Below are 25383 nucleotides of genomic sequence, written 5' to 3' on the forward strand. Positions count from 1 at the left end.
AGATTATTCACATAAAAGATGAAAGGTCAGAGTGAGCAAAATCAGCCTAATGGACTACTGTTACCAACAGAAAATCAACCTTAATACCTAGCATGACAGCTGCTGTCTGTGTTGCTGAGTAAAATAAAAATGCTATTCTTTTATGCATCTTAGAAAATATAGTAGTAGCTATTCCCATTTTTCAATTGGATGGGACAAAACAAAGACAAGGGAAGAGCAGAGACACAAAGTTGCTTAAGGTCACACAGCAAATCAGTCAGTAGAAGAATCAGGAGCAGAACACAGGCCAGTTGATTCCCTAGTGCAGTGATCTAGCTAGCAGATCAAAAGATTACCATGATTAAATAATTCACCTGAAATTTATGAAGAAGCCATTAAAAACTACATCATGAAATACAATGAGATGCAATCACTGAAAGGAGTTAAAAGCCAGAAAATGAAAGATAAAAATCTAGAGTGTAGCATGTCAAGGTACATTGGCCAAGCATGAGTATTGTTAATTACTATTTCTACTGTAGCAGTTTCCTAGGGCAAGGGATGCATCATATAAAACTATAATAGACAATGATCCTTGCCCTCCAGACTTTATGATTTTAAGAAACAAGAAAAACATAGACTAGTGGTGAGAGTGTGGAAAGAGTGATGAGCAAGCCGTAGTTTACTGAGAAATGTGTTAGTTCTGCGATATTTACTTTATTTTGGTTGGGTTTTTTTTTTTTTTTTTTCCCTAAGAAAGTCCTTTTTGGCTTTATTTAGCATGGTAAAAAAGAAGGGCAAATGAGGGAAGAGAAGAACAGGGAACAGAAAGAAGGGGGAACTGAAAGACAGATGAAATAAGGGTGAACTGGAACTAGCCACCAAGCAGAACATCCAGAGCCCAGCCATGTGCACCATCATAAGAACACACACTAAAGCTTTTCTTACCTGCTACAGGTTCCCAGTGGGGTTTTCAAGCTGTTTGGATTTCTAATCATTTTGTCCAGAATGCCAACTATCTGCTCAAACTTTGGCCTTTCACCGCGTTCCTTCTGCCAACAATCCAGCATCAGCTGGTGCAGTCCCGCTGGGCAATCCATGGGTGCTGGCAAACGATAGCCTTCTTCGATTGCTTTTATAACCTAGTAGCCAACATAGTTAATCATTTTTCATCAACAGTAATTTAAAGAATGTGTACTGCTACCCAGTTCAAATAGATAAGAAAAAATAAAATAAAAACCTAAAAAACAATAAACTGAAATTTGCCATCAGCGTTGCAAAAATATGAGTCTGTTGTTTGGACACTAGCCTTCAGGTTTTCAAATAATTTCCCCAGCTTCATCTTTGGGCTTATTAAGCATATTGTTCTATATGTGCAGAACATAGCTATATTACCTAGACAAGTGAGTTGCGGGGAACAACAATTAAATTCACCAAGGGAGCAACAGATAGATTGATAAATCGAGTTATTTCAGAAAGCATTATTACTTGCCCCAAGGTTTTTATGAAAGAGTGTGTGGTAGAAGCAACAGACTTTTAAATGGAGAGATATCTGTGCATGCACATATAAAATACAAGAAGCCTGCAGGTATTATGAAAGGATCCAAGAAAAATGTGTAGCAGATAGAAATTGTTAGGGAAAAAAGTTGTATTCTATGTCTAGCTATGTTATAGTAATGATAAAGCAGCAGAACTGTGCCATGTGAGAGAGAAGGACCTGGGTAAATGCTATTTTAATATATGACAGAAAGTTAGATTTAATAAAAGATGCTGCTAGATGATGATATGATCAAAGGAGAGCATAAATGTCTGAACCAAGAATTACACCCACCCGTTGACTTCCTTAGCCAAGTCCATTTGGATTTAAGTAAAAAATAAAAATGGATAAAGTAAAATCACAGCAAACTGCTGTAAACCTTGAGGGCAGAATAAAAAAGCACATCAGGAAGCAAGGCAGATAAGAAAAGCTAGTGAAAAAGGGCTAAAACACTGTTCATGGGGGATTTCAAGTATACTGACATTGACTGACAGAGCAGCATTAGAATTGCTAAGGAAGGGTGCTTGTTCCTGAAGGGGAGTGCATAGGACTGTCTTGTCCCTCATTTAGTAGAAAAAGCAAGATCATAAGCTGTTCTGGATGTAATTCTGCAAAGCAGATCTGGTATAATAAACAAAGTTGGTGAATATCCAGGTTTTTAGTAAAAATAATAACCTCAAACAGAAAATATTCTGTAGGTTGTGTGAGAAAACGCAAAAGCGGTGGACTGCAAAGTAGAACTGCAGACAATACAGAATGACCTTCAAAAAGCTGGCTGAAATCCAGCCAGGTTTTGTATCAAAACCTTTTGCATAAAAGAAATTTTATGAAAAGAGAAGGCATAGCCCAGTGGTAGGGCACTGACTGCAGGTTTGTGTCACAGAATGTCCTTCTGACCTCAGGGAAGTTGCCTCATCTCCCTAGGCCTCAGCTTTCTCTCTGAACATTTAGAATGACAGTACTGTCCTACAGCTCAAAAATGACTGAGAAATATTCAATTCCTGCGGAAACACTCACACCTTGAAGAATGAGTGCAGTGACCTTTTAGAAACGTTGAAGTTGTCTGTCAGAGAGGGTGTGGAGAGAGGTTTTCTGCAGAAGAACAGGGAAGTTGGAAGAACAGAACTACATAGGAAAGAAAACATTAGAAGTAAAATGTAAGATCCTTTAGAGCTATATTAAGAGGAAAGAGAAAAGAACAGCCCCTTATGCTTAAAAGTAGTAGTGAAATAAAAGTGAAAAATAAGCTACAGTGCATACAGGACAATTGCTGTGCTGTGAAAAGTAGTGCAGAAATTTTTGACCTTCTAAACAACAAAAGGTATTAAGCACTTTGAGCATGCCACATATGATTTACCAAAAATGAAGTAGTTGCTTAAGAAGTCAGAAGACAAAGATCACCAATGAGGAATGAAAAAGTAGGTGCCAGCAACAACAATGCAACCACCAAAATATCCAATACCCTTAGAACTGGCAAACTTTCTACATAAGAACCCAAGAATGTAAGGGAGAGTGAAAACATGAATAAAAGGATCAGAAAAGGAGTTTTGCCCATTCACTACAATCTGCAGAGAAACCCAAAGTGAAGTGGGAATCAAGATGAGATATTGTTTTTGGAAGGCTTTGGTGATACATCAGAATCAGCTTCTCTGATGTATATTTGCAGCAAGAAGGGTGAAAATGGAAATATAAAACAATGAGTCAGCTAGAGATGGATGGAATTGCTGTGAATATCCAAAGCATTAAAAAATATTCTAAAATATTGATAAATAAAGGATGACAAGTGTCCGCTCTTCTAAGAAAGGAGAAGGTGGGGTTCAAAAAACCCAGTACTCAAAGACAATGAAACAGATGCAGGATTTTTTTACTTTTTTTTAAATAAGCAAATCTACAAAGAGAAAACAGCTGGAGTTCTTACTAATAGAATTGGTTTATATTATTTACACTTCCCACTTTGTTTTTGAAATTCTGCTTTTGCTGCAAAAAGAGTAAAAGGGAATACTGTTAAGACTGTGCTTTTATCATAGCCAGGCTATCTGAGGATGTAAAGCAGAATATAAGAGGACCGTGTCTGTTCACTTTAAATACTGGATGCCAAAAAGGAAGTATTGAATATGGGCAACTGGACAATGTAATGTTGTAACACTGATTATGGTCATATAATAGTAATACAAATTAATGATTATAACAATGGTAAGCAATCCAGAAGTGTAGCCTTGCCCTTTACTGAAGAACTAATCTGCACTCAGGTCAGCAACAAAATGAGAGCAAAGAACATCAGCAGTCTAATAGGGGCATGGGGGTTTGAGGGCTACTCTTACTAGCAAGGATTAAGCTGAGGCGAGCCCACTGCTCAGGGAAGTTGGGGCAACTCTGTCTATCATCTGTGCTCAGCCTGCTGTGCCTCTGCAGGGAGTTTGTAGGACAAGTGTTCTTTTGGGGCACCCTAGCTCCAGGTCATTGCTAAAAGTAGGGTTTTGCTTGAAAAGAGTTCACAATGCAAATATGTATCTTGCATCAGTCTAAAGCAATGACTTAAAGGAAGAAGGGCAGAATTAAAGAAATGCCATCTAAAGATCCAAAGTCAGGGAGGCCTGTTATTTAGGAGAGCTGGTCTGGTCAATGACTACACCCACATCCACTTTTAGGCAAAATGATACACTTAAAATATATAAAATGAGTGCAAAATTAGAAGGACACATTTAGAATTTTTCATTCCCGTTAAATACTCCAAGTGGTGGTGACTTTGAAGGAGAATAAATAACAAAGCATTAGGGGATTCTAAATTTTTGCATCACGGATTATCTATGGGCTTGGTAGGATGTGTATACGATGTGGGAGGACATGCTTGAAGATCACAGCATACAAGAATATTTGGAATTATTTTACCAAGCAATTGATGCATCTTTTAACTATGTGCTATTGAAGGTTATCATGAAAGATGCTAAAAAGGGATAAAACTGTAAGAAGTGGCAATTAGCTATTTTTTGAAAGAGGCTCAGTCATGTGCTTTACATGCAGTTTTCAACAGAAGGAATACTGTTCAAAATCTAACAAGAAGCAAAAATATATCAAAATTTCTCCTCTATTTAAAAGTTTTTCCTTATTGTTCCCTGAAAGATAGGTAAAGTTTGCCTTTGAGGCATCTTATATTCCTGTCAGACTTCTTTTATGTTTGAATCTAGTACAGAAGGAAGGTGTCAAAAGAAATGAAACTCTACTGGGTGTCTGGGGAATGTAAATATTTCTCTTTCTCTGCCCCAAGGACTTGTTTGCCCATATTTTGACAGTCCATGAAATCTTTGACACTGAGACCTGTCAAATATTAACAACTTTGCACTGTGCCAAACTGACTCATCATCTACACTTTTATCTTTTTTTTTCAACTTTGATGTTGATCATTCAATCAAAAATTAATATAACAATTAAAAAGCCCACTCAAGCCCCACCTGAAAAACTTTAAATGAGACTCTTTCTGACATCTCTCACATCTGTATGGCTTTTTCCTGTGTAATTTCTATATTAATAGATACTCCTGTCAGAAATAAAGATTAACACCCATCTGTTCTATTACTGCTGACCTGTTGCTCTGGATCATATTTTATGCAAACAAGGGTACTGTTAAATCATCATAATTAAGTTGAAAAACCAAGGTAGGTCATTAACTGCCAGTCAGACTTTTAACAACTTTTTTCAAATGATTAATCATTGCTCTAAGGTCAGAAACCTCAGAATTACTTTTATTAAAAAAAAATTAATTCTTTCCATGCTCAAGCACAGTAAAGTCAAGAGCACATATTACTATTTTTGATGTTTCAGTTTTAATTGATACTTAGGACAAAAAACCTACAATATCCATGTGGCAGAAGAAAGACTTTGATTTTGGTAAAAAGTGAAAGCTCTGTAACTTTTTCATTTTGTGACAACCATACCATACTTTGATAAATCTTATTTCTAAACCAGCATTTTATGTATTTATAGTGAAATAGATATGTATGTGTTTACAATGCGTAATTTTTGTTTTACTAACACACACGCACACTCGCAACCAGACAAACCTACATCTTGATTTGACATGTCCCAGTAAGGCCGTTCTCCATAAGACATTACTTCCCACATAACTATTCCATAACTCCACACATCACTGGCTGATGTAAATTTGCGGTACTGAATGGCCTCTGGAGCTGTCCATCTCACTGGAATTTTTCCGCCCTATGAAAAAAAAAAAGGAAGAAAAAGTTCTCTTTTTCCCCCACAGAATTTTCGTATCATCTTCCATAGAATGCATTTATAATTATTTCCATCAACATCAAAAGCAGCACTTACATGATCTGCTATGTTTGACTGATTGCAGAATTTTCCAAGGTGTCTACATAAGTTTAGCATCTTAAAACACTTGGAACATAGACACTTAGATACTTGTAAAAGCTAAGTTGGATGTGCTTATCTCTGGAAGTGCTTATCCCTCCACTGATTTTAAAGGGCTGCTTAGATGTCTGATTTGCACTAGCCATTTAACTCCTGGCTGGCTGAAGCTAGGTGAGGGGAATCCCAACCTGTACATATAAATCCAACTGACTTGTCGTATGGGTCCTCTGAAATCTTGGTCTGACATTTTTAAAGCAGGATTCCACTTAGAGCCCAATGGAAGGAGTGACAGCTGTGAACACCAGTGTGGTTTCCTGGATCCCTGTGCCTGTTGGAGCAGATTCCAGCAGCCCCTCCTTCCCTCAGCATGAGAAAATAGGTACAGGGAGGCCCCATGGGTGGGAAAGTGGAGCTGGCTCAACAAAAGAATAAAGAGCATACTGTGCCTGATGAATGCGTATTTAAGAAAAGCGTCCCACCCAAAAGCAAGGGAAAATACAGAAGTTGAGCTTTGTCACAGACTAGCCTCAAGCTAGTCAACCATTTGGTGAGATAAAATCTAGTCTGAAAAATAGTAATAGCCTACAAATATTTTAATTGACTCATAGTAAATTAGATGTTTAAAATTTTTGTGGGTAAAGCTTCCTTATTTGTTCAATCAAAAAAATCATGAGGATTGGAATAATGAAGATACGGTACAAAAGTTTTAGAACTTTATCAAATAAAAATGCATGTTCTTACAAAAATATTATTTCCTAATTAGAGACAGATTTCTGCAGAGATTGTTCCTTTTGATTGGTTAACATCTCCCAAGGAATTAAAGTATTTCTCTTATCCTTTTATCTATACCCTCCAGAAGTACACTTCTTCTTAATAACCACATCTCCAAATTATGAAAACCCATTGATTCATCTTACGGTTGTAGTGTAGACAGCCTCTGGATCATCTTCTATAACTCTGGAAAGGCCAAAGTCTGATACTTTACAAACAAGGTTGCTGTTGACAAGAATATTGCGTGCTGCAAGATCCCTGTGTACATATCCCATATCGGCCAAATATCTCATTCCAGCAGCAATTCCTCTCAACATTCCCACTAGCTGAATGACTGTAAATTGCCCATCATGTTTCTGGAGGGAAGAAAGGAGCAGCAATTCTTGTTAGTATGGCTGAGGAGAGAAATAAGAATTAGTTTTATGACTTTAGCTTTCTATTTATTTACTCCTTCTGTGGCAAAGAAACTCACTTCAAACACACTTTCTTCAGAGATAAAGCAATACATCCAGTTAAGAAATCTGTGAGTAATTAATGTTCTGATAGTAACAAAACTTGCTAACCACTATACATTTCACGCTAACTCGTGGCAAGTCTCTTCTAAGAGGGATTTTCTAATAAAGATTTCCTAATGTTCCTAGAGCTTGCTGCTATGCTCTCAGAATAATTATTTGTATCAATAAAATAAGAATGATCTCCTTATTGTAACTCCAGCTACCGATAATTTCATTCACAGCTTGGAGGTTTTTTTTAAAAAATATATTTTCTGTTCTCTATACAGTATTTACACATCATCTCACACTGTCTTGCTTACCTGGTAAGGAGTCAGAACTGGAGAGTTCAGAACACAGTTAAAAACCACTCAATCGTTCTGAATTTGCATTTATTTTTTCTTTGTTCATCTCTTAAACAGAATCATAGTTCATTTAGGGATTCTTTTATGCTGATTTCTACCATGCTGACACAATAAAATTCTGCTCCCAAAAGGCAGAAGACTGAGCTTCAGGTATCAGTGGTTTTAATTTCAACTGGTGGCTATAATAAAACCCACCATGTATATGCCATGCTAAATCACATAAATTCCTAGAATGTCCCCACATGATCCTGTCCAATCCTCTCATTTTTGATCTGGTTTTGCTGAAATAACAGAGAGCTGCTAGTATTTTTCAAAACTCCATTTCAACCTGAAAACCATTTAAATCATATGACTATCATGCATGTATACGTCTATATATATATAAATATATGCCCAAGTATAAGAAACATTTTTAAAAAGTGCCAATATATAATATATGTCACTTTTATATAAGTTTTCGTTTTGGTACTCACCCTAAGAAATGCATCTAAGGCCCCATTCTCCATGTATTCTATTACAATCATGACTGGTTTCCCTGAAAGAAAAGAAGACAGATATTTGAGAACTGTAAAACAAATGGAGGGCTTTTTTTTTGATAAAGCACACGTTATTCCTTTGAAGGACTGAATTATTCAGACATTGAACATTTCTGAGCCCTCCAGCACTGTTAGAGAGCTCTAATTTCTTAAATATCTGCATGGAAAGTGGTCATGATTCACAAAATCAAACCATACAAATCAAAACGTCAGTGTGTTCTCCTAACTCCTGCTGTGTGAACAGGACTCTGGAATAATGACACTTCAGATAATATGAAAGGACATGAGAAACCTTATCTCTCTGCATGGTCTTTGAGGCTAAATGAAACTAGAAAAATAATATGTTTCAAAGTACTTCATCTTTTAATCATGCGTGCATCTAAATCTTTTTCCTCAGGTTGTAGCATAAAGTAAGTATTGTTTTAGTTAGTTACGCATCAGGAGAAAATCCATTAGGAGTGTGCAGTCTGTTTATAATTTGAATCTTTGACCACGAATAAGGCAGAGTAATTTCTGCCATCGTTTTGTTATTTGACTGACAGACTGAGCTGCTGCTTACCTCTGGTAACGACTCCTTCTAAGTGAACCACGTTGGGATGGTCAAACTGCCCCATGATGCTTGCTTCACACAGGAAATCTCTCCTCTGCTTTTCAGTGTAGCCAACTTTCAGAGTTTTTATGGCTACTGCAACGTCTCTCTTGCCAGGAAGCTTTAGACGCCCACTACACACTTCACCAAACTCTCCTAAAATGAAGTAGATCAATGCTGAATTACTCTGAATACCAGTACTTTTTTTAGGCCTTGATTCAAATAGCCACCTAAGCATGTGTTTAAATTTAACATGTTCATATTTGAAATGTATTACTTCAGCATGTGCCTTAAATGAATTGCTGACCCTTATGGAATAAACACTTCAGTTAAGCCAACTGACAGGACTGTTATTTGAATATTTTAAAAGACTTGTTAGTAATTCCTTGCATTTTTTTTAAAAATAGAAAATAAAAAATGAAGTGGCTCTCATAAGAAGACACTATTATTGAAATAGTTATACTATTCCTAAGTAAAAATGTCATTCTGCTCTACATGGTTTCCTTGCTATCTTTAGTTCCAATGGGCTTTTTTCTTTCAAAAGGCAGCTCTTGCAGAGCTGCTTTTAATTTAGCATCCTTATGGTGTTAAATGAAGCACTGCATTATTACCTTCAAGCAGGATAATTTACTTTACAGATTATGAAATGAAAGGTGTGACTTATAACAATTTTGTTACATTAAACAAACACAAGCAAATGCTGCAAGTCTGTAAAAAGTTCTAAACTAACAGACAATTAGAACTTGAAGAAGCCTGTGATAAAAAAGACCAAACAGCCAGAAAGAATACAAAGAGAAAGCCCCAACAACCAAATTTGGAAGACAAGTAATTCAAATCTATCAGACAGGAAAGAGGATGGAAGCACGTGAGATGTGGAGCTGAATGGCAATATATCTACCTCACTATTAACGAGATTATGAAACATTTAAGAATTGTCCCTTGCCTCACAGCTGTGTCAGCAAAGTGCAAAAGTGAGATCTCCAGTTCTTCAGACAGGAAGAAAAATCTCCTTGTATACATAGAAGAAAAGGGTAGTAACATATCTTACACTGAATAAAAGGGAACATCTCTTTAAAAAGAAAGATTAACCGCAAAAATATTTAATAATCTGGTACTTTGCAAATTCATCTGGAGTTTGAGAGATACGGTTCCATGTCCCTCCTCCAAATCAAACCAAGTCAGAAATTTATTTCCTGCATGCCTGCGGAGTGCCTTAACATTAAGCTGTTACGTATACACAAGTATGCAGACACACCTACGTCTAAGACATGTTTCAGGATGAATGCTGAAAAAAATGAACTAGGCAAGACCTGCGCAGAGGGTTTGATTAGGGAATCCTTTTGGGAGAAACCTTGTGGGATCAGGACCTAAGTGGACATGCATGCTGGCAAGGTGTCTGGCTGTCAGTGAAGATAGTAATGCTTGGAAATTGGGCTGAATGCCTGAAGAGATAGATGTTGGAATGTTCTAATGGATGGGCTGCAAGAAGTCTTTTTTATGACACCGTCAGTATTTGAACACTACTGTTCTCCTATCAGCCCCAAGCAGGGCTTTGGGAAAGAAAAAAACAGTATCTGGGTCTTGGCTTCACAGTTTATCCAGAAGGGTAGAACTTTGACCATGCCTTTGACCATTTCCAACTGACTTGTCTGAGTAAACCTCCACTCAGTACAGCTCTTTTTACAAATCTTACAGGAGGTGACTGCATACAGAATCAAACTCCTGTCCCTCACATTCTATGCTAGCTGAACCAAGGTTAGCTCAAACCAACTCCATATACCTCTGTTAATACCATGCTGCACCTAAGCTAACTGACCACACAAGTGTTCTTGCCTGCACAGTATCCTCAACCATCCTTGGGCACTGAGCTAAGTATGCCACGAGGTATAGCTGTTACATACACAACAACAAGCCCCTAGCTTGATGCCTTAACCTCCCTCCTGCACTTCATTAGCAACACGGATGACTATTAATGAATTCATCACTCACCTCACTCACAGCTCCTAGCCACAAGCACTTACTAAAGGATAACAATTTTCTCTAGCAGTACTTTCCAAAATTGTTTCATTTCATGCCGAAAACAAGACATGAGTATAGGAGTGCGTCTGTGTGTCTGTGATATTGCAGAGCCAGGTAATTAGGATACTTGGCACAGGAGACACTAAGGCTTAACTCCTTTCCAGCTCTGTGTGATCTAATTTTGATCGATTTCCAAAGGCAGATCACACACACTCGGGCAAACCAGAAACTTGAACTTGTATGTTATGCACTTCAGGACAGGATGCTAGCCAATAAACTACTTTTATTCCCAAGAAAATAGTATATTCCACTGAAATGATGCCCAAAAATAAACTGGCAAATATGACAACAAGAGAGGGAATACTGCACAGCCGCACAGCCACTAGCTCAGCATGTCAACAAAGCAGAGGCTAAAACAAAGGATGTGTGGTATGAACAACTAAACATAGTGGACACAATATTCTGTATCTGACAGGTGGCCGCAGCGGGATGGTAATGAAAATGTTGGCAAGGAAAGCACATATCCCTCATGCAAATTGAACACAAGCATACTTGCACCCTGTTTGTGTCTGAGAGACGTGGCACTACACAATAGTTGATGTGGCCAGCATTGGTGATGCATATTGAGATTGCTAAGTAGCTTTTCTGGTGCTGTCACTAGCAGAAATTCCATATTCTTCTTTGATGTATGAGTTTCAGCTGCTGTTTTGGGTCTGTTTGCTTCTGTTGTTCCTGGACTGCATTTCATCTCACTCCTGTTTGTTATTTACATCAACAGGTTAAATAGCATACACAATATGCTTTCACCACTGCATTCCTAATTAACTTTCTTCAAAATGACCACTGACAAACGTTAGTTATTTTTGCTAACAGTTCTACTCATTAAAATCAAGAATAAATTCATCTGCAGTCAAGAAAATTAACATTCTGGATTTTGTCAGTGAAAATGCATTTTAAACTGTATACTCTGCAGCTCAAGTGTTTTCAGCATTTTTCTCAGAAGGCATTAGCAAAATCCAACTGAATATATCTTTGTGCTCTGAAACTGTTGCTATGCTGGTAGCTTTTTAACTCAAAGCAAAAGATAAAGCTCAGCAATTTTTCTATGCTAATCTTGCATATTGCGTATTTATTAGAAGAGATGCTGCCATTCCAGCATCACAAAAATTACTAGTTAGGAAGGGCTGGATTCTTATGCTCTTACTCATCGAAGGAATAATTTGCTCAGCAGTGTGGTTAATTTCAATGCTACTATTCCTTGATTAAGACATGACTCAACATGACTGAGGTTACTTTAAAAAGGCATTGTGAATTCTAAGTGTAAAGATTGTTTTACAGGTAAAATAACTTATTCTAGAGATATTTCTTCTTCTGTTTTTAAATAATACCACAACATGTAATTTACTGTACCAAACTACAGGGTGATTTTAGAAGTATTCTACTAATACTTATATAAAACAACAGGAAAGCAAAAGAACATTTCCTCCAGGAATCTGAAGTATTTGATATTTTTCTTACTCATGGAAACTTAATTTCACTACATGGAATAGTGCAATAAAAATGTCACATATCTTATTAATGCAAACAAATGAAACTGCCTTTTTAGAGCATGAACACCATGGCTTAAGTAGGTGGTAGACAGTTCAAGAGAAAAAAAAGCAATGTAGTGCTGGTGCAATTACAATCAGTCATAAGAAGTTAAACAATAACTTTTTGTATTCATAAAATATCAAAAAGAAAAATTGTAGAAGGAAAAACAGCCTTAGGGCAGATTTTGTTACACAGAAACAAGACCTTCCTACTCTCTATTTAAGATTTGGTACTGCAGCCAGTTTTCCTTACTCACACGAACAAAGCTGCAGAGGTCAAAAAGCCCCCTTGCAAAAGGCAAGTGAGCAGAATTTGCACAAATGCCTACTGCCTTTACTGTGACAGTAAATAACAGGCAGCAAGACTGGCCCACTCCCCCAATTCCAATTTTAACAGCAGATACATGATTAAAAACCCGTAAGCTTTCAATGTCAAGCAAGACTTTTAATTTACTCATTTATTTGGCTTTTTTTAGTTTTTGTTGGGCTTTTCCCTTATTTGTTTTTACATTTTAGAAGTGAGTGCAGCTTCATTGCTCTTAACCACTCTGGCAAATGCAGAAAGTTCTTCTATACCTGAGGTATAATTATTTGCCTGTCATTATGATGTATGAGTTTGGATCCCGGCTAAATGGAACAGTTGAATCAGGAAGCCACGGCAGCCTTACCTGCGCCAATCACACGCTCAATTTTAATACAAGAGGCATCTAGCTCCTTGGCGAATTGATGGACAGCTCTATTTGGGTCCTCGTAGGTTTCAGGGTCAATGTAGGTTTTGGTGCCTGGAAATTTAACTGTAATGATGTAAGAAAGCATGACTGTGATGAAGCAAAAGCACTTATTGTGCAGTCAGCCCAGGAATTTCATTATGCAGAGTGCTCCTTGGAAGAGTGAACCTGTTTCCATGCTGCCTGAGTCAGAGACACTCTGAGAGGCAACCTTAGTTTTAGGCATCATCTGTAAGCATGCTGACACAAGTATACACAATTCCATCTCTGAAAAATGACTAACACTAGCATCTGCATCTCCTCTTGAACTGAAAGAAGTAATAAATATTAAATAGTGCTTAATGGAATAAAATGCAAGGGTTGAGTGGGAGTAAAAACAAAGCAGGGGAAAGGGTGTAACACCAGCAGAGGAGGTGAAAGCTTCTTTTCTGTGTAAGGACAGCTTATCCTCCTCACCCAGGATGTGTAAACAGCATTTCTTCATGTTACTTCCCTCCTCTAGTGGGATTTGAAAGGCTCCTCCACCCTCTTGAATTTCCTTAAACTAGTGACTATAATATTGTTTGTAGACAGTGGCAACAGCACTTAGAAATTACATCCTCAGGTAGGTTTCTTGCACCGTAGTATGAACATGAAAAACACTTGTAGCCAGCTTGTAAAGGCACAGGAAGGGAAAGTGGCCTCTGTGGCACAATTATGTCTTCTCTCAAGCCCCTAAGTGAATAATATGCAGCAACTTGTTTTTTGCTCATTCTTTCTCCATGCTTAGTGCAACTCAGGCAGCATAGTGCTCTGGCCAGCATGCAGTTTTTTCCCTTAGTTTGCTGATGATTCAGGTAAATTAATTTTTGCTCTTCTGGTCATAGTACAAACTCCCGGTGATAGTAGAGCAACCCTGGAAATCAATTAATCAAGGAATTTTTATGAAATAAATTTGCTCACAAGGATTATACTCTTGAGCTTTAATTAAATCAGTGAATTAAAACTCAATATGAAAATGCAAAAATGTTGCTCTGTTAATTGATATATTGATATACAAGAACAGGATCAAAAGTCAATATAAAACATAAATAATTTACAGTTGCTTTGTCTTATTTTAACAAAAAATATATTAAATTTGAAAATATATTGAAAAAGAGCTTAGCAATCATGTGTATCTATGTTTTAGATGGTATTAATGACCTAAATCCACAAAACATAAGAAAAAAAAAAACCCTAGAGAAATTGTTTCAGGAATATAATGAATTTATAGCCAGAGAAATTATTCGAAATGTTACCCAAATGTTGTTATCTGTCACATCATGTATTTAAATGGATGTTTTACTAGTTGTATTGGAAATTTGTATGCTGTAATTTTTTAAAATTATAAATATTTATGTCTTAAAACCAAAAGAGACTGGACAAAATGAGAATTAAGCAGTAGGTTGACCTCCAGTAGTAGTGCTTTAAGGCAAGGAGATGGAGAAGGAGACATCCTCTTGTGTTTGTGATAAAGGGCCTGGTTTGGAAGTAACCTTGTGAATCTCAAGTGGGCCTCTGATGGTTCTTTGTTCAAGCTGTCATAAAACATTTTGACAGGCCAAGGCTATCCTGGCATAGCAACATGAAATAATGCTGGCCTGCATTTGCAGACATTGTTAGATGAAAAAGGGAGGAGGAAACCAAATATAAATCTGAATTGCTTGACTAAACTCCTCCATTGTACTTGTATCTTCAAGTGTAGCACTTGAGGTCACAGAGAGATGAAGGGAACTGAAATGAAATATATGATAGTCCATTAAATGCACTGCTTTAAAATCTGTTTTAAAAAATGTTTGCTTGTAAGTTTTTGTTCTAAGTAAGTGCTTGTTGTAAGTCACATTTTTGAAAATCCAGTCTGGTACCTCAGCGCAGAAGAATGTTGTCTAGATGTTGTGGAGCAAAAGGCCACTGAACTGGTGTTCACAGCTCTGTGACCAAGCTGGTGACCACAGCACTGGGTTCCATCTCATTCTGTAAATGGCTATCAAATGAAATTAAATACTACATCTACAATCAACAGACGATGAAAAACTAGTTTGGCAAGAAGTGACTTATATTTGGTGCCATGATTTAATAAGAAAGACTGTGTATGCTCAACATTCAGGCTAATTTGCTAAATACCCAGATTTCTTGAAAGTAAAATGAGGGAAAAGAACACTTATAAAATCTCACCAGTTCTGGATCAACTATTAATTATTAAGTAGCAGCTTTCACATTAATGAATTTACACTTTTACTGAAATTAAAAAAAGAATGTTACCAAAAACAGAAATAAGAAATTATTTAGTTAGCATATCCCTTTTCTTTATACACTGACATACGAGAATACATAGTTGATCTTTTCCTTCAAGGACATAACGGGAATTTTAAAAGTAAAAGGAGTAGCTCTTCTGGAGATGTGAAAAGCTTATAATGCATTATGAGAGGCAAATATCGAATCCATCACTCCCAGAAGAGTAGCATTTAAGTAAAATGAGATTTTTGACAAATTCTTTAAAATACGCTACACTGCGAAGTGCATGATAAATAATTCTTATCTTATTATTCTTTTCTACCTTTCTTGCACAGTTTATGAGTTGATTGACTAAAGCTGCAATGATGTCACTACTTAGTTTGACACTCACTGCATTTAAAGAATTTAGGTAGCCACACACCCAAACTTAAGAAATGTGGTCAATTTCCAGCTGATTTTTTCAGGGAAGAAAGGTAAAACCGAACCTTGATCTGATTTTGAGTGGAGCTTTGGCTAGAACTATTCCTTTAAAGAGAAATGCATTGAGAACATGCTAACAATTTATGACTAGTGGCTACTTAATTTTCCATGTGACATTACTTTCAGATAATAGCTCATGATTTTAACATATATAAAATAAATGCTATTGCTTTCATAAAAAAAAAAAAAATCTGATGGATTAAAGCTACAACTTCAGTTACTGGTAGACAACAAAGACTAATTACCGCACAGCATGACTAAATGGAAGTTGTACTAATATGAGAGTGACCAGGTATGGGAGAAGACTAGAAACCCAGGCATTGTTCTGTGTCAGAATTTATGTTCAGTTTAATTCTGTGATTTTTTTCAATTATGGTTGCTCAAAATAATTTTGCAACTTAGTTTACCACACTTCCTGAGTTAATGACTAATTTGAAAAGAAATTAAAACATTCCTCTCTTCTTACATTTTCAATTGTCATCAACCCAAGAAAGATGTGTTTTATTGAGTTTTCTCAGGGTTCTAGTATAAGTTGAGATGGTAGATGTGATTTTAACAAGAGAGGCTTTAGGTACTATTCTTAGCTAGGCAAGTAATTCTAGATCACAGAACAGTAATGAAGTGGTTGACCTTTCTCTTCATATTAAATATTCTATTTTTAAGGCCATTATGTTTTATAAATATTGATGGTACTGTATTCACAGTAGCAGAAAACAGCTTTTGAGCAGAACAGCTTCATTTTAGGGTGATGCAGTGACTCACACTTTCTTAATCTGAAATTTGCCTGAGGTAAGGATCAAATAGTCACGTAGGCAAAGGTCTCTTGAATACTGCACCTCAGAGGGATCATTAGGACAATGTGAAACATGTATTCAAAGCAACCAAAAGAAAACAAAAAATGCAGAATGAAAACAACAGTATATCATAGACATGCATAGAAATAAAACCATCTGTGTGAGCAATATTGACTGTAATCTGCATTCTTTTTGTGTAGGTTACATTTTTACAGTGTTTAACTTCCCACTTGCTATTTACATAGCATTTTTGAATTTCCTATGGCATTATCGTTCATGGAGTCTTGGTTTAGTATTGTCTACACTATTGCAATTGGGAATTTTTGAAGGGGAGGGGGGAAGAAAAACACTTACAATGAAAGTAAAGTTCTTCATCCCCTTCTTGATCCGCTTTGCTATAGCCACAATGCCTGAAAAGAAAGTAAAACATCAGTTCTACTGGTAAATAATGATTTACTTCTCACATCTAAAGTCCTGACAAAATCAGTTCTGCAGGCTGGAATTTTCAGGCACTGAGCACCTAACTGCTGTAGGCTCTTTGAAACTTTCACCTGTAATTCTATTGACAGCAGAGTTTTAAATAAATCATGAACAGTTACAATCAAAAGGCTTTTGTATCAAATACCAGTTGGGACAGGTCCTAGAAAAAAATTCTAGTTCTGGTGAAAGGCTTCTATAGATAAAACAGAGGATTAAAGAACTTGAAAGTAGAACACTGTTTTACATGAGGTTATTCTTAAACTTACTGCTGTGTCTCTTTTTCTTGAATGTAAAGTCATTTAAAGGCTGATCAGATAAAGTGTCAGACTTCTCCATGTGAGAAAACTGAACAGAAAGGGAGACTTTGAGGAATACAGGTAAAGAACCTGCTAGGGGTTCCTTTTACAGCACATTTACATAGGACAAAAAGAACATCTTGATATAAGTATCTTGCCAAAGTAAGAGGAAAAACCATATAATTGATAATGGGATTTAAATGAAAATTGTTCTTACTAATAATTATTTCTGTTTCAGTTTTGCAAATTACTATCCAGGTTCGACTGTGTCTCAAGAGTTCACAAGAGTGGTGTCAGGTGTGCTTATGCCATCAAAGATGCAATACCTTCGTCCAATGATGAATCCAAACACCATGAAGACCAGGATGATAGTTCCTGCCACAGCAACCACAGCTATGATAATAACAGGATTCTGTTCACTGGAAACAGCTGTGGCTACAAAACAGAGCACAGAGCTGACATTAGTTAAAAATTAATCCCTACAAAGGGACTTCAAAAATTTAAGTCAATCATCATGAATTGTAGATGTTGTAGACTGCCTTTGTCTGAAACAATTACATTGATAAAGTTAGTCTAAAGAAGGGCCTCTAATCGAAATTCAGCTAAATGCTGTGTGAGTTAATGACTGTCTACATGGAATAAAAAGAAGCCAAGCTGGAATTTCCTTGGCCAAAGTGGTACAGCCATTAGCTGAAAGCCAGCACCACTAGCATCAGTCACTTCCATTACCTACTACTGCTTTGCTGCCTTCTGTTTTGACTCCCTCCTAAAAGGGAAGTCCTGGATATCCCTGTAAGGAGGAATGGTAGGATAGTAATCCCTAACTCTGCTCCTAGCCTCCCCTCTAAAACTCATTGATATGACTTTGATGGTTTCCAAGGAAATAGTGTCTTTAAGAAAAATGTTTGAGCTGAAACACTATTAACACAGATTTCCTAGGTAGCATATTTCAATCTCTTACTGCTATTAATCATTGTAAATGGCTATTATTACTTACATTTGTTTCTGTTAGCAACAAAAAGGTGCTTCCACATTAATACAAAATGGAATTCTCCATGCTTCAGAGAATTTTCATGCTAAAATATCCACACATTATTGCTCTTTTTTATTCAGATATGCCAATTCTATTAATATATGCAAATATATAAATGTCACATTAATGTAAACTGAGGATGTAAATACTTAGCCTGAGAAACCTTGAGGCTTGTTAAATACATTGCTTGCCTGATATCTAATAAGGGTGGCCAGGTACTCAGACACATTAAATAAGCACAGCTCTACTGAACTCTGTGGAGCTGTACTGGTTTATAACACTGAGGATCTAAACCAGATGACTAGAGGATGAGACATCAGGGACCGTGGAACTGAGAGTCACCTGGAATCACAGAATCACAAGATTGTAGAATCATTTAGGTTGGAAAAGACCTCCAAGATCATGTCCAACCTTTGACCAAACACTACCATATTAACTAAACCATAGCACTAAATGCCACTTACAGTGGCACTTGGAACACCTCCCTGGGTGGCCCATTCCAATGCCTAACCATCAGTTCAGTGACAAAATTCTTCCTGATATTCCCTGATGAATCTTGAGGCTCTGTCTTCTTGTCCTGTCACTAGTTGCCTGGAAGAAGAGACCGACCCCCACATTACAACAAGCTCCATTCATGTACTTTTAGAGAGTGATAAGGTCACCTCTGAGCCTCCTTTTCTCCAGGCTAAACAACCCCAGCCCCCTTAGCTACTCCTCCTCAGGTTTGTGCTGCAGACCCTTCCCCAGCTCTGTTGCCCTTCTCTGGACATGCTCCACCAACTCAATGTCCTTTTTAAAGTGAGGCGCCCAGAAGTGGATACAGGACTCAAGGTGTGGCCTCACCAGTGCCAAATACAGAGGACCGAGCACTGTACTAATCCCACTGGTCACAGTATTCCTGAAACAAGCCAGGATGCCATTGGCCTTTTTGGCCACCTGGACACACACTGGCTCATGTTCAGTTAGCTGTTGATCAGCACCCCCAGGTCCTTTTTCACTGGCCCACCTTCCAGCCACTCTTCCCCTGGCCTGTAGTGCTGCATGAGATTGTTGTGACCCAAGTGCAGGACTCAACAATTTGCCATACTAAACCTCATACAGTTGTCTTTGGCCCATCAATTCAGACTGGGCAGATCCTTCTAGAGAGCTTTCCAACCCTCCAGCAGATCAACATTCCTGTCCAACTTAGTATCATCTGTGAGCTTACTGAGGGTGTCCAAATCATCAGTTAGGATATTAAAAAGGACTAGCCCCAATATCGAGTTTTGGGGAACCCCACTGGTGACCATCCACCAGCTGGATGTAGCACTATTCACTACCATTCTCTGGGCCTGGATATCCAGCCATTTTTTAAGCCACCAAACAGCGTACCTGTCTAAGCCACGGACTGCTAGTCTCTCCAGGAGAATGCTGTGGGAGTAAGTATTGAAGGCTTTACTGAAGTCCAGGTGGACAACATCCCCATAGCAGGTAACTTGGTAATAAAAGGAGATCAGGTTGATCAAGGAGGACCTGCCTTTCCTAAGCCTATGCTGGCTGTGCCTGATCCATTTGTTGTCCTGTATGTGCTGTGGGATAACACTCAAAATGATCTGATCCATGACCTCCCCTGGCACCGAGGTCAGGCTGACCTTGGCCTGTAGTTCTCCAGATCCTCCTTCCAACCCTTCTCGTAGATGGGTGTCATATTGGCCAATCTCCAGTCATCTGGGACCTCAGCCTTTTCATTATCTGTGGTTACAATGTTGTCCTCCACATCCAAAAAAAGGATGGAGATTTTCCTTGACCCTCTTTTTGTTTTTAATTTATTTATACAAACACTTACTATCTTTAACAACAGCGGCCAGATTGAGTTCTAGCTGAGCTTTCACCTTCCTGACTTCTCTCTACATGACCTAATAACATCCTTATATGCTTCCTGAGTTGCCATCCCCTTTCTTCCAAAGGTCATAAACTCTTTTTTCCCTGACTTCCAGTGAAAGCTCCCTATTCAGCCATGCCAATTTTCTTCCCCACTGGCTCACCTTTCAGCACACAGGGACAGCCTGTTTCTGCACCTGTAAGACTTCCTTCCATGTCCTCCTGTTTGTTACCCATACTGTGTGAACTGGTGTAGATGCACTTCAGCTGGACTGATTTCACCCCCAGCACTGGCACGCCACCCCTAGCCTCACATCTAGTGAGCCTGGTCTTATCCCCTTCTCCCTTCAAACCTAGTTTAAAACGCTGTCAATCAGCCCTGCAAACTTACGGGTTAGAATCCTTTTCCCCTTTTTAGACAGGTGAACCCCATCTGTCTCCAGCAGGCCTGGGGCCACATAAACTGTCCCACGATTGAAATGCAGCCAACAGATGAACAAGAAGGAAACAAAGGAAACCAAACTGATAGCTGATTAACTAAATTAATGATATGATAATATGGTTAATTGCTGGTAGTGGTAACTGAACAGGAATGTCTACACCAGGATTTATGAATTCCACAAAATTGGGTTCCTGTTACAGACTTCAGAGGTTCCCATAGAAACAAATAAACTAGTCTTTTCTTGGGAAAAGTGAGCCAATCAACATCATTTATTTTTTCACTGATACTGACCTGTACCAACTGTTTCCCCCCAAAATAACAAACTCCTTGTTATACTACACAGATTTAGAATAGTCTGCACTGGAGGCAAATCACACACACATGCATATACACACCCCTCTAATTTTATTTCCTGAAGAAACTTTCTAATTTTTCCATCTTCTCTCTAATGCAAGCAAGGAAGATCACACTATTACTATTACTCTTTAACTAAAAAGAATGAATGCTTATCTTTGCATAACTATAACTTTCTGAGATACACAGGTCAGTAGGATGCTACTGTAGACTTCCCTATATCCCACTCGTGCAACTTTTAAGAAATAAGTGGTGACTGTCTTGTGCAGAAGCGTAGGGGCATAAGTCATTCAACTCAGTTCCTGCAACATATCTAGGCCATCAAAACAGACAATCCTAAGGAATGTCAAACTTCTGCAAAATACAGCATTTCCTTAAACTGTTCCCTTCTCTCTTTGAACTTCAGTGCAAACCTCACTTGGAAGTGATGAAGAAGCAGCATCCTGTCATAATGGCCAGGGTGTGAAGCTTCATCTATCCAAGAAAGTTTGGAAAAATCCCCAGCCCAGCCTGTCACCTAGTCCAATAGCCAAGATGAGTGCATGGAGGCTGACATATGTGAGTGGGTTGCTCTATATAACTGCCTCACATATTTTGGCTACTGGCACATTCTAGAATCAAGCAGATGATGTTTTTTGGGCTCTGGAAAATGTTGGGGACATGGTACACTGGCCAACTGGTAAGACAGGTGGGATGCAATGTATGATTTATTTTTATATCTTTAAAAAAAATGGGGGGGGGGGGGGGGGCCTGACTGTGGGCACAGTCTGATATAAATTCGGTGACAGCAGTCTAAGACATCTGCCTCCATTCAGGTACTCTGCTGCTTCTCTCTTCTGTGTGATTAACTCAGTCTGCTGGTGTAAGGGTGAATCAGAAAACAGTTTCTGGAATAGTCCCTGTGGCTTGGCAGAAATAAAGATGCTAGAGTGTTCTTAGAAGAATGATTTTGGGGTGGAGAAGGTCTTTTCAGAGGGTGCATGCATGGCTACCTGTCACTGGCAATGCCACAATAGGGATGACAGGGAATCAGCACCAGGACACCTCACCTCTGCTCAAACAGTGCTCAGCCTCAGAGGGCGACACAGGGAGCTGGTACTTGAGCATTCAGCTACAGCTGACACCTGATCTGAGCTATAAGATGTGCACGTCCAATGCACAATGCCTAATTTAAAGGAGTTAAATTTAAACCAGCTTTTAAGTACATGGTTGTAGGGATGAGGAATAGATTTAAAAAAGGATATCAGTTGAAAATGCTGTGCTGCTGCTCCAACAACCTTTTCTCACTCAAGCAATTTGAAATGCACGATCTTTGGAAAAGAATTCTTGGTGAAGCTCACCATGAAATCTTCAATGATAACTAGATCCATGTATGCCAATCACGACTTTCTTAAGTATTGTGCTTTATGCCTTGTATAAAAATTTGTAATATTGTTATTTCAGACTTTAGAGTTCAATTTTACACATGCATATTGCTTCAATCTTGTTTGATTTAAACTGATTTGTAGAAAAAGGAAAAAGCAAAGACTTCATGCCAGGTTTTGTCAAGTGCTTCTACTTTAAGAGTGAAAGCTGTAACAAAGTCAAAGATTGGACTCAATGATCTCAGAGGTCTTTTCCAACCTAATTGATTCTGCGATTCTATAAATGAAAAAATCTACTTCAGTTACAAAAAGCAGAGGATCATCTTTAGGTCCACAGGCTACAAATCACTTAACTTGACTTTTAAATACTTCAGTGAACCAAGAGATAGAATTGACACTTAAGTGATCTTTTATAGATTTGTGTGTTTTTCCAGAGGAACTTCTGTTTCTAATAGCCAGCCAACAAAAAAATACAATGACCAGAGCCATTGACTGATCTGTGGCAAACACAATGTAGAATAGAAATAGTCTGCTTTTATAAAGCATGTTTACTTCATAATTTTTAATATTTTTCCATAAATATCTATGCAATACTCAACATGTATGGTATGATCCAATACAGGTATAATATATGTACATTTTACATATCAGATAATATTAATATAATGGATATGGTTCCTAAAATATTGAAAAGTGGCTACACAGTTTCTATCACAATTCAGAAAATGGGGCATGGTACAAAAATCTACTTAACTAACAGTGCCAACCAAACAGTGTCAACCAGTGGAAGTGCCAGCAGAAATCCAGTTAGGCAACATGACTAACCAAATGTGATGGTCGTTACATATATTCTTACATAAATATATGTATGTGCATTTTTTTCTTAAAATACTTTGACATTTTTAAAAGCTGCCTTCAGAAATCCACTGGAATAACGAGAAGCCAAAGCCTCTAAACTGTAGCATAACATGGTTTAGTGTTCACCTGCATGGTACTTCCCTTGAGGCATATTTCCAAAAAACAATCCAATAAAGGTCTTCCTTTAAAATGTTAACAAATGACTAATTTGATTACTCTGTAAGTTCTGATAAAACTACAAATAAAATATATGAAACAAAAACTTTAATGTAAAACAATTTTAGAAGAGTTTAATGGAATTTGCTATCTTTTTACCAGCATTTTCATTATTTCTGAAAATCATATATGGGAAACTGTGGATGCTTATCCTTTCTGGGAATTATATTTTATAATGGTGTCTCAAGATAATGGAAAACATGCTACTTTAAAAAATTTCTTTAATGAAAACGCAGGACATTTTTCATGGCATCTCAAAGCACATAGCTGTCCTGTAACAAAAAAAAGCTGCTGTGCATCTTGGCCAAACATCTTTGTGGTTTATATGTATTTTTTCATCATCTGAGTCAGAAAAGGAGTACAGGAGAGTGGTCAGTGATGCATTTATTAAAGGCTTTCCTAATCTCCCATATGTTGACCAAACTCCAGTCAAAACCATTTATCTTTGAAATCATCTTTGCTAATCTTAGCAGCTACCAGTTACATTCAGTATGCAAAAAATACTCAGATAATTAAGGAAATGTTGGGGAAACATTTTGATGTACTAATTTTAAACCACTATGGACAATAAATTATCTAATTAGCAGAAACTTATGACAGATTATGACAGACTTCTAATTTGTTTTCCAGAAAACCATTCAAAATAAGAAATTGCTTCTGGCTGTACCTCAGGTTCCCATTCTGCAAAATGGGGATTCTGCTTCTGATTCTTTCTACAGATGGGAAGTATGCTATTAGACACAGAGTTAATAATATTAGTAATAACAGCTTACTGCTGCTATTATGATAATTACTGTTTCAATTATGTCTATTAGATATGTGGTACTATTCACTATTTATAGTTTTTATATTCTGTGTGGAACTAAGGTGGAATCAAGACCTAACTACTGCGTTTTAGGAATAACCACAAGGCGACACCTGGCTGCAACTAATAAGATGCAATAATGTGTCTTAGATAGTCTGCTGCATTGGGTGCAGAGAGGCTATGGCACCCATACCCTTTGAACTCATAGGCCATGTATTCCTATATTCCCAGATCCAAATCTGGCTGACCTGATGTCAAGGTCAACGTGAAGCAAATGCCCCAAAACAGGGTAACCAAATTTGGGTCTGCAACAAAGGAGTGGAGCTGCCAGGAACGCAGTTCCTGTGAGCCAGCTCAGGGCTATCAGGTCTCACTGATGGAAGAAGTTTTTTGTTACACAGCTTACAACTTTTTATATGAGCCTGAAAGAAACTTAGTATCTTAGAGCCTCCCATTTCTTTACTAAATCAAATTGCCAATGAATTCAAAAGACACTAAAGATGGACTTACAGTTGAAGACACACACATAAAATGATCAAGTTTGGGTTTTTTTCAGAAAATCAAATGGAAAAAAATGGCCTGGAGAAGTCTCTGTGGGTTGAAATTTCCTCCTTCCTTTTCTCTCCAGTTACAGAAGAATCTAGTTGAGTTATTCAGCTCACCACTACTCACTTCTTTTATGGGGGAAAAAAAAAAAGTCTTTGTGTATTAGAAGGACAGCAAAGGAGAAGAACCTAATATGTAACAAATCTCCTCCAGCCAATTATAGGACTAATTGTCATTTCTATGGTAAAACAAATTATGGAAGCTCATCCTTCAAAAGACAAAGACAAAATCCACCTCCTTGTAGAACCAAATTCTTTCTAATTGTAATTATATTGCTTATGACTCTGTCCTTTCTTGCTTACTTACTACCTCTACAGAAAGGGTTAATTTCCTGTAAACCTAATTCCTTACCTGTGGCTTCTTCCAGTGTGGCAACATCCAGTCTGGGGCTGTAATTTCCATAACCAGCAGCAGTAAAAGCACGAATCTGGAAAACATACACTGTTCCTGGCTTTAGATTATTAATAGAAGCTGAAGTGGACTTGGTTTTCACTGTTGAATAGGTCCTCTCCCTTTGATCCTGGAAACAATAAGACAAAGGATTAAATGACATTTACAGATGAGATTTTATCA

General features: G+C 37.6%; 1 protein-coding gene across 5 annotated transcripts in view; it reads right to left on the minus strand.

Annotated features, from left to right (window-relative positions):
- The window catches only part of EPHA7 (EPH receptor A7), a 171649-nt gene that overhangs the window by 14800 nt on the left and 131466 nt on the right, over positions 1-25383 (minus strand). For 3 of the 5 annotated variants that reach the window (XM_048296185.1, XM_048296181.1, XM_048296183.1), the window contains exons 7-15: positions 25162-25330; positions 17599-17707; positions 16851-16906; positions 12910-13035; positions 8604-8789; positions 7982-8043; positions 6799-7008; positions 5576-5725; positions 925-1118 (exon numbers count right to left, since the gene is read on the minus strand). In XM_048296185.1, the coding sequence (XP_048152142.1) occupies positions 925-1118; positions 5576-5725; positions 6799-7008; positions 7982-8043; positions 8604-8789; positions 12910-13035; positions 16851-16906; positions 17599-17707; positions 25162-25330 (1262 nt within the window). The remainder of the gene's footprint in view (positions 1-924; positions 1119-5575; positions 5726-6798; positions 7009-7981; positions 8044-8603; positions 8790-12909; positions 13036-16850; positions 16907-17598; positions 17708-25161; positions 25331-25383) is intronic. The other 2 variants (XM_048296182.1, XM_048296184.1) reach the window with 1 other exon arrangement.

Source organism: Corvus hawaiiensis, chromosome 3, assembly GCF_020740725.1.
Source record: "Corvus hawaiiensis isolate bCorHaw1 chromosome 3, bCorHaw1.pri.cur, whole genome shotgun sequence".
NCBI classification, from domain to species: domain Eukaryota; kingdom Metazoa; phylum Chordata; class Aves; order Passeriformes; family Corvidae; genus Corvus; species Corvus hawaiiensis.